We start from the raw sequence: 9,660 nt of genomic DNA, 5'->3' as shown, positions 1-9,660 counted from the left end.
TCTGCCGCCTGTCTTCATCAGATGTCCTCCTCCTCCTCCTCCTCTACCTGTTGCGGTGGCCCCGCGGGCCCTGCGGCCGGTCCGACCCCTCCGGAGAGAACAGCAAACAGGATGTTTACAGAGGAGCCGTGCACGAGGCAGCGGGAGGAGCGGATCCGGCGGTGGTCCTGGTGATGAAGAAGATGAAGATGAGGAAGAGGATGGAGAACAAAGGAGCCTCTCCTGCTGACCTCCTGCTGGCCCTAATCCTGCTCAGCTCCGGGACCCGTGTGAGCAGCCGGGACTGAGCTCGGATCACAGCCGCTCAGGCAGCCTGACAGACCGGACACCCGCCGGAGCTGCGCCGGCACCGCGCCGACACTTCCGGGAACACCCTTCACAGTAAAAGCCTCATAGCTGTGCCTGCAGCAGCCTGGCTTCACACCTGTCAATCACTGCCCATCATCATCATCATCATCATCACTATTAACACTATAACAATGAGTACTTTTATTTTCCTCCAAGTGCTGATCTATTTCTTCTATTATTTTTAAGCGATACACAAAAACGAGTGCCTGTTCCAGCTCGATACAATAATAAACATAAAGTCTAAAATAAGCACACAAAGAGAAACAATAAGAGTAGAAACACAAGAGAATTATATATATATATATATAATATATACACACATAAAGATAGATTTGGCAAAATCCCAGTGTGTAAACCATTTAAAACCTTTAGCACATATAAAGTACATTCAGCACAATGGTAGAATAAATATGGGTGGAAACATGGTTAAAAAGCAGTACGGAATAAAATGTTATCAATAAAAGCACTTTAGCATCTATAACTAAATATATTATCATATTCTTCATGCATGTACATATGAACATGTGTATTATTTGGAAGTATTTTACTTTAGGTGTATCTTCATGCTAATACTGTTGTACTTTTAATTCAGCAAAATTGCAGAATTCAGAGTATTTCTACACCGTGGTTCTGGTTCTGAAGTAAAAGATCCCACCACTGCCCTACGGTTAGTATTATTATTCATTTAAATCTAGTTTATTGTTGATCTATTTCTCTCCATGAATGTGATCAGTTTAGAAAACATGATGCTGATGTTCATGCAAATTAATTAATCCATCTTACTTAAGTGAAGTTTTGGATGCAGTACTTTATTTTCACAAGAAATTATTTGGATTGTTAAACCACTGTAGTTTATTTTGAAGGACAATTGATCCTGTTTCCGGTTTCAATATGGCGGACTTGACGGAGCTCCTGTCGCGATCTCCTGGCAACCAGAATAAACTCCTCCTCCTGTGTGTGTGTGTGTGTGTGTGTGTGTGTGTGTGTGTGTGTGTGTGTGTGTGTGTGGATCTTAGTAGATCAGCCAAACGGGCTGCAGCATAATTATAATAATGATAATGACAACTGCACCTGATCAAAGTAGATCCACTTACATTATGGAAAGGATCCCTACAGACCTGTGAGATTCGTTTTGTTAAGCCACAAACAGCAATTGTATATTGCTCAGTTCAAACCACCAGACTCTGTTTACAAAAACATTAATTTTTGATTAATTATTAATTAATTAATTGATTGATTTAAAAAGTTAGTTTGGATCCAAACTGACATGTTAAGACACAAAAAGACAGCAGGAACTAGACCAGCAGCTCCTGAGTCCTGTTCTCTAAAATCCCTGTTTTAGTGAATGTAGTCTGGTGTGTGTGCTGTTTGTGGTTAAACCAAAAGGATCTTCCAGGTCTCTCTCTGTAGGGATCCTTTCCATGATGCTGTCACACACTTAGAATAACACTCTGAGCCTGTCAGTGGATCAAACAAGCTCTTTTAGTGGACCTACTGTGATCAGGTGCAATCCTTTAGTTCTGTATGAACTCAGAAAATATACAACTTGTGTTTTTTTATGATTCGGATTAATGTTTTTATTATTATTATTATTATTATTATTATTATTGGGTTTTTATGAAGTGTAGACACACATTTTGGCTCTGTGGGAAGAAACCGGAGCACCCGGAGTAAACCACGCTAGCTTGTGGGGCTAATGCTAACTACTGTGCAGCCTGTAAAAGCCCGAGCAGAATCACAAACGTCCTTATGTGTCTTCCTAAAAGCATTCTCAGCATTATTTGAAACAAAAGTTTTACCAGTATGTGTAGATAAAAATGGAGTTTTTGCTGTGAGTATTTGTAGGGGATTGTAATAAACGGGGGCTCACAGACGTGTGGAAGCTTTGCTCGCACCACCCTGAGAACATATGTGATGTTTGACAGGACTGTGGAGGCAGCTGCTTGAAGTCGTGACCATGCTGAGGGAAGATGAAGTGCAGCGGGACCATCGACTCGGGTTCTTGATCGTATCACGGTGCGACAGACGGGTGTTTGTGGGCGAGTTGCGGTAAAGAGAGCCGCAATCGCAGCTCTGGAGCGGGAGAGCTGGTCTGAGACCAGGTCTGAGACCAGGTCTCTGACCGCGGAGAAGGCAGCCTGCAGCGAGGAGCTCAGGGCCGAGAGGTCTGCCGACAGTCTGTCCGACAGTCTGTCCGACAGTCTGTCCGACAGTCTGTCCGACAGCGCTGCACGGGTGGAGCGGCAGCCTGAAACTGCTGCTCTGGACAGGAACAGGACGGCAGCATGTCCTCGATGCACGACGGACAAAACTCCCGCATGTCCTGCGCGTCCAAGTGACACAGCGGCCTCTCGGGCCGCGGGGCTGACGGCTACGACCACGAGCACGGCCACACCTGCTGCAACAGCCACACTACCTGGCTGAGTCCAGGGAAACGCTCTGCCGGCTGGAGCTTCCAGAGGCCTCGGCGGTGTGACCGTCGAGGCCTCTGGTCCGGTTTGGGGCCGTCTCTCGGTGGCGCCGTCCCGTCCTTCTTCCTGCGGGTGTCTGGCAGAGCGGTGCAGGTCTGTGGGTCTACAGCCGGCGAACAGGGGGGTGCACAAAGTCCTCCTCTGTGCTGGAACACCTGTGTGAGCCGCGAACCTGCTGCACAAAGAGGTGAGACCCAGAGTCTGGGGGAGCTCAGCGCTGAGGCTCCTGACTGACGGCCCAGGCTGTGGGGGGGGGACCTGGGCCGTACCGGCAGACTGCACCAGTCTGCGGACAGCTGAGGTCACCAGGTTACCAACACCCCAACCGAGGAGACACATCGTTGGTGCGGGATGAGTTTGTTCTTAGAGACGTGTGTTTTCCTTGTTGGTTAGCTGCTTACCTGCTTACCTGTGACCTGCTTCTTGTTACCTGCTTCCTGCTAACCTGCTACCTGCTAACCTGCTTCCTGCTAACCTGTTACCTGCTAACCTGCTACCTGCTAACTGTTACCTGCTAACCTGCTTCCTGCTTACCTGCTAACTGTTACCTGCTAACCTGCTTCCTGCTAACTGTTACCTGCTAACCTGCTTCCTGCTAACCTGCTAACCTGTTACCTGCTAACTGTTACCTGCTAACCTGCTTCCTGCTAACCTGCTAACCTGTTACCTGCTAACCTGCTTCCTGCTAACCTGCTAACCTGTTACCTGCTAACCTGTTACCTGCTAACTGTTACCTGCTAACCTGCTTCCTGCTAACCTGCTAACCTGTTACCTGCTAACCTGCTTCCTGCTAACCTGCTAACTGTTACCTGCTAACTGTCACCTGCTAACCTGCTAACCTGCTTCCTGCTAACTGTTACCTGTTACCTGCTAACCTGCTTCCTGCAGCAGAAGGTGGACTTCACTGCTGTGTGCTGCACATCAAAGGTAAACTGAAATCAAACGCTTTATTGCGTCACGTTCCATACTGGACACGTGACTGTGCGCATGCGCGATTCACAGAACAGACAGGTGTCACAACAAAACAAAACAAACGTGTTTTGTTTCAAACAGGCACCTGTTAGAGAGCAGGTGTGACCATGGCGGCAGGAAGCAGGAAGACAGGACCGAGCGTCAGACAGGCTGCCGGCTGGCGCTGGTTCTGATCCGGGTCCTGATCCTGATTCTGGTCCAGACTGCAGGGACCGACCCGCCCCCCCGGGGTGACCCAGGCAGGCTGCGGTCTGCAGGGACCGACGGTCACACGTGTCCACGGCCGATAAAGAGGTGGGGGTGTCTCAGCCAGCAGACACACCTGTGCGTGTCCTCACAGGTGAAGCTCAGCTGACTGTACTCTGGCTCCATCAGAGGTGTAGCCACTGCTGAGGGGAACATTTGATATTGTTGTCTGTGATTTTACTGTTTATTGGTTTTATAGGAAATCAGCTGAGAAACAGACACAAAATAAAAAACAATTACATTTCAATGTATTGTCTTCACACACTGATGTAGGAATGTTTTAACCTCCAGTGTTCAGTGAACTCACAGTCAGCGTGAATAAAACCAGTTAATAATTCATATTAATTAATAAAAACACTTACATGAATAAATCAATCTATTTATTGAGGGACATGATTGTGGAAAAAAATAATGAATCAGCAGAATAAAGTTTCATTTTAAATCAAATGACTTGTTGTTGTGACAGCTGAGTCTGACCAGCAGAGGACAGCACTGCGCATGACAGTCTGTCCGTGACCGGAAGTGATGTCTTGATGGGAAAGCTAAACAGGAAGTTATTGCGTCTGCCTACAAAATAACAGTGTAAAAATACCCACTGAAATAGAAATACTGTCTAATTGCACGCAGGACGATAATAAATCACAGCAGGCACCGGTATTAGAAATGTTTATGGATTTAACGGTTGTATATTTCCTCATTAATCTCATCCAAAACCGTCAAACAACCTAGAGACACGTTTATTTTGAAACCGGAAGTGCGTTGATCGCTCTGGAGTGAAGCTCGTAGTTAACTTGGACACACGTGGACAACAGAACCAGCAAAACAGGACTTTAATGACTGTCTGATATCCAGGTAAGTAAAGCCGTATTCTGTCCCATGGCGGGGTTTCTGGTTTCACACCTTCTGGACTCTTCACGTCAAACTAAATTGAAAATCTGACCCGATTCCATTTTTATGCTTTTCAGCGAAGACACATTGTTGATAAAACTCGTAATGGACTTCTGTACTGTTCCTTATCATCTAGTTGTCAATTCGGCATGTAAGATATTTAACACAGAAAGACAGTATTATTTAAAAAAAACCTATGTTACGAGTAGACACCGTGAATGAGACTGAGAACAAGCTAACACACAAACATGAACATTTCCTAAAACAAGTGGGTGACTGTAGCCTGAATCACAGTGTGGGTCTGAACGATATCCTGCACTTTTACCCTGTTGTAAGTGTGCTAACATGCTAGGAATTCGTAAATTGCTAGTTATTTGTATGGAGTTTGGTGTATATGTACTTGCAGTTGTTGTGATTAGCTTGCATCAAACAGTGGTTGCAGGTTTACCGTCACGAACAGCTCCGCAATAGCAGATGCACTGGGTTTAAACTTAGTTTGGGAGTTTGAAGTGTACAAATCACCTAGCACCGATCATTAACACTACTAGCTTAGCTAGTTAGCCGGCTAGCTCGCTAATAGCCGCTGACGCTATGTGAGTGAAAGTAGTGATTTCAGACATTCGGTGTTAAAAAAGTTACTTATCGGATGTAAACTGAAAATACGAACCCACCAGAGGACAGCGGGGCTTCTGTGCAACAGTTCGGCTGCTTCACCTAATCTTCAGGAGCATGGGAAGTAACTAAATCTCTTTAATAAAACTTACATTGACGGAGCGCAGGTGGATTCTGTCAAACTCAAGAGAACCGAGGTAAAATCCAAGATGGCGCTTAAATGTCTTCTTCTGCTGATTTGTTTGTACACATAGTTAAACCTGTTCATGTTCATAGGGACTTTATTCTGTATGTGACATTTTAGTATTAGCTTTTATCCTGCACTATATATTCATATCTGCTGCTGCACATGTCTTTTAGCACATTGACTCCCACTGATTATTCTGATCAGCAGCTTCTCTAAGAGGAAGGTGGTGGCCTCTTCATCCTCTGCCTGTCCCAAACAGGTCCCAACTCTTCCTCCTTCCTCCAGACACACAAACACAGATGAAGGGGATGGAGCAGCGGCGGCAGGAGGTGGCAGCTTCAAAGAGGAGAAACATGGCGGCGAGCAGCAGTGACGACGAAGACTCTGATGTGGAGAAGAACTTCGCCCTGCTGGCTCAGAGAGGAAGAGGAGGAGGAGGGGTCGAGGAGGGGGGGCGGTATGATGGAGGAGAGGAAGAGGAAGATTTCAGTGATGAGGATGATGAGGAAGGGACCGATGGAAGTAATGACGAAGAAAAAGAGGAGGAGGAGGCATCAGATGATGATGGTGGTGAAGAAGAGGAGGTAGAGGGAGATGGTGCAGCCTCTGAGGAGGAGGATGAGGAGGAGGATGAGGATGAAGATGACGAAGAGCCAGAGGATGCTGGTGGCAGCAGTGAGATCAAGACAAGAGACGACATTAAAAAAGGTGAGTTTGTTCAGAATAAGAACGAGTTAGTCAGTGTGTCAGTGTGTAGTGGAGGTCTATAGTGTGTGTGTGTGTGTGTGTGTTAGTCAGTGTGTTAGTGTGTAGTGGAGGTCTATAGTGTGTGTGTGTGTGTGTGTTAGTCAGTGTGTTAGTGTGTAGTGGAGGTCTATAGTGTGTGTGTGCTAGTTAGTCAGTGTGTCAGTGTGTAGTGGAGGTCTATAGTGTGTGTGTGTGTGTGTGTTAGTCAGTGTGTTAGTGTGTAGTGGAGGTCTATAGTGTGTGTGTGCTAGTTAGTCAGTGTGTTAGTGTGTAGTGGAGGTCTATAGTGTGTGTGTGTGTGTGTGTTAGTCAGTGTGTTAGTGTGTAGTGGAGGTCTATAGTGTGTGTGTGCTAGTTAGTCAGTGTGTCAGTGTGTAGTGGAGGTCTATAGTGTGTGTGTGCTAGTTAGTCAGTGTGTCAGTGTGTAGTGGAGGTCTATAGTGTGTGTGTGTGTGTGTTAGTCAGTGTGTCAGTGTGTAGTGGAGGTCTATAGTGTGTGTGTGTTAGTTAGTCAGTGTGTTAGTGTGTAGTGGAGGTCTATAGTGTGTGTGTGTGTGTGTTAGTCAGTGTGTTAGTGTGTAGTGGAGGTCTATAGTGTGTGTGTGTGCTAGTTAGTCAGTGTGTCAGTGTGTAGTGGAGGTCTATAGTGTGTGTGTGTGTGTGTTAGTCAGTGTGTCAGTGTGTAGTGGAGGTCTATAGTGTGTGTGTGTGCTAGTTAGTCAGTGTGTCAGTGTGTAGTGGAGGTCTATAGTGTGTGTGTGTGTGTGTTAGTCAGTGTGTCAGTGTGTAGTGGAGGTCTATAGTGTGTGTGTGCTAGTTAGTCAGTGTGTCAGTGTGTAGTGGAGGTCTATAGTGTGTGTGTGCTAGTTAGTCAGTGTGTTAGTGTGTAGTGGAGGTCTATAGTGTGTGTGTGTGTGTGTTAGTCAGTGTGTCAGTGTGTAGTGGAGGTCTATAGTGTGTGTGTGTGTGTTAGTCAGTGTGTCAGTGTGTAGTGGAGGTCTATAGTGTGTGTGTGTTAGTTAGTCAGTGTGTTAGTGTGTAGTGGAGGTCTATAGTGTGTGTGTGTGTGTGTGTTAGTCAGTGTGTCAGTGTGTAGTGGAGGTCTATAGTGTGTGTGTGCTAGTTAGTCAGTGTGTTAGTGTGTAGTGGAGGTCTATAGTGTGTGTGTGTGTGTGTGTTAGTCAGTGTGTCAGTGTGTAGTGGAGGTCTATAGTGTGTGTGTGTTAGTTAGTCAGTGTGTTAGTGTGTAGTGGAGGTCTATAGTGTGTGTGTGTGTTAGTTAGTCAGTGTGTTAGTGTGTAGTGGAGGTCTATAGTGTGTGTGTGTGTTAGTTAGTCAGTGTGTCAGTGTGTAGTGGAGGTCTATAGTGTGTGTGTGTTAGTTAGTCAGTGTGTCAGTGTGTAGTGGAGGTCTATAGTGTGTGTGTGTGTTAGTTAGTCAGTGTGTAGTGGAGGTCTATAGTGTGTGTGTGTTAGTTAGTCAGTGTGTAGTGGAGGTCTATAGTGTCTCTAGTATCTCCTCTGGAGGTTCACAGATCTTTAGTTCCACTGTTGTTCTGGATCAACATGTTTTCTGTCTTTATTTAGTCTCCTCTGATGAACAACATGTCTGACCCCCCCATGTTCTCTCTAACCCCCCAGAACTGTCCAGCATGTCCTTCGAGGACGTTCTGAAGCTGCAGAACAAAGTGGGGACCAAAGTTTACAACGAGGTGGCGTACGGCAGCGACAACAAGAGCACAGAGACACGAAAGAAGAGACGACTGAACAAGAACAGGTGACGACCCCTGACCTCTGACCCCTGACCTCTGACCTCTGACCCCTGACCTCTGACCTCTGACCTTTGACCTTTGACCTCTGACCTCTGACCTTCCTTCAGTCCTTGGGTGTTTTCACACCGAGTGTTTCCTGTTTTTCAGGCCGATGGAGGTCTCCGCCAAGAAGCCTCCTCCGTTCCTGCGTCAGGTCGTCGCCGTCAGGAAACCTGTAAGTGAAGTGAGTCCTGCGGTCACAGCGAGTCCTCGACTCCTCCTCACACGTTCTGTCTGTTTCCTCCAGACGCTCAGAGACCCTCGATTCGACGACCTGTCCGGAGAATACAAGCCGGAGATTTTCGAGAAGACGTATAAATTTATTAGCGACATCAAACGCACAGAGAAAGAGGTGAGAGCGCTTCCTGTCCAGGCTTTAATGTGAAGAGAACGCTGTGATGACTCTGTCGCTCCACCGTCTGCAGGTCGTCCAGAAGCAGCTGAAGAAGACGAAGAGCAACAAGAAGAAGGAGAAGCTGCAGTTCCTTCTGAAGAGGATGGTGAGTCTGAGTCTTTGGTCCCGGTCCTGTGGCGTTCACGCGGCTGTTGCTTAGCGGCCAGTGTTGCTAGGATACGTCGTCAACGGCCTCCCGCTGGCTGGCTGGTTTTATCGCCGGTAACTTCTCATCTGTGGCAGCGAGGAGGAGCAGCAGAGGAACATGAAGTACACAAAGTCCTGAACACAACCAGAACCACAGCGCCGGTCACTCTGAGTAATGGCTTTAAGGACAAACACAGAGTTAGAACAGCTAATTAATCCCACCTGCCGTCGTTAACTGGGACCAGGGATCATTTTCTTCTCCTTGGATGTTTGATTGACAGGAGAACCAGGAGCGAGCGAGGACGAGCCGCGAGCAGCAGAGAGAGAGAGAGCTGCAGTTCAAGAGGCAGCAGAGAGAGCGAGCCAATCAGGGCGCTCGGCCCTTCTTCTTCAAGGCCTGTGAGTTTAGTCGGCCGCCACGGCGCCGCCGGGGTTACATGTGATGGTTTATAAAGCAAAAACACCAAAGAGCCTCTTGCAGCTTCTCCAAGCCTCAGTTTTTCTGGTTTATATCAAAATAAACTTTAAATTTTTGGGTTTCAAACTGGAGATTAGATAAAACACAACTTCTGATTCTTTTTAACATGAAATTTGTGTTTTAATGTCCTGTTTAATGTGTATTTTTGAAATGAACTGAGGGCAGTCAGTCAGGGGAGGGAGATAAATGCTTAAAGGAAAACCAATATTTTTAAACCACAAACATCCATTCTGTCACTTTTCAATGCCACCAGACTCCATTGAGAAAAACATTAATTTTACACAGTAGTTGTTTCTCCACTGCTGCCTCCATCAGTCAGTCAGTTTGTGTTCTTCTGTGACTTTGGTGTTTTTAATGGTT

The 9,660-nt window shown here is 46.6% G+C and overlaps 1 protein-coding gene across 1 annotated transcript in view; it reads left to right on the top strand.

Annotated features, from left to right (window-relative positions):
* Positions 1 to 4,833: 4,833 nt before the first annotated feature.
* Positions 4,834 to 9,660, top strand: part of rrp36 (ribosomal RNA processing 36) — a 5,735-nt gene continuing 908 nt past the window's right edge. Inside the window, exons 1-7 of the mRNA XM_070827928.1 lie at positions 4,834 to 4,889; positions 5,984 to 6,432; positions 8,112 to 8,247; positions 8,390 to 8,456; positions 8,529 to 8,633; positions 8,707 to 8,781; positions 9,104 to 9,221. Of these exons, the coding sequence (XP_070684029.1) occupies positions 6,024 to 6,432; positions 8,112 to 8,247; positions 8,390 to 8,456; positions 8,529 to 8,633; positions 8,707 to 8,781; positions 9,104 to 9,221 (910 nt within the window). The 5' untranslated portion in view covers positions 4,834 to 4,889; positions 5,984 to 6,023. The remainder of the gene's footprint in view (positions 4,890 to 5,983; positions 6,433 to 8,111; positions 8,248 to 8,389; positions 8,457 to 8,528; positions 8,634 to 8,706; positions 8,782 to 9,103; positions 9,222 to 9,660) is intronic.

The sequence above is a fragment of the Pempheris klunzingeri genome, chromosome 3, assembly GCF_042242105.1.
Source record: "Pempheris klunzingeri isolate RE-2024b chromosome 3, fPemKlu1.hap1, whole genome shotgun sequence".
Classification (NCBI taxonomy): Eukaryota; Metazoa; Chordata; class Actinopteri; order Acropomatiformes; family Pempheridae; genus Pempheris; species Pempheris klunzingeri.
This window is presented reverse-complemented; position numbering and strand designations above follow the sequence as displayed.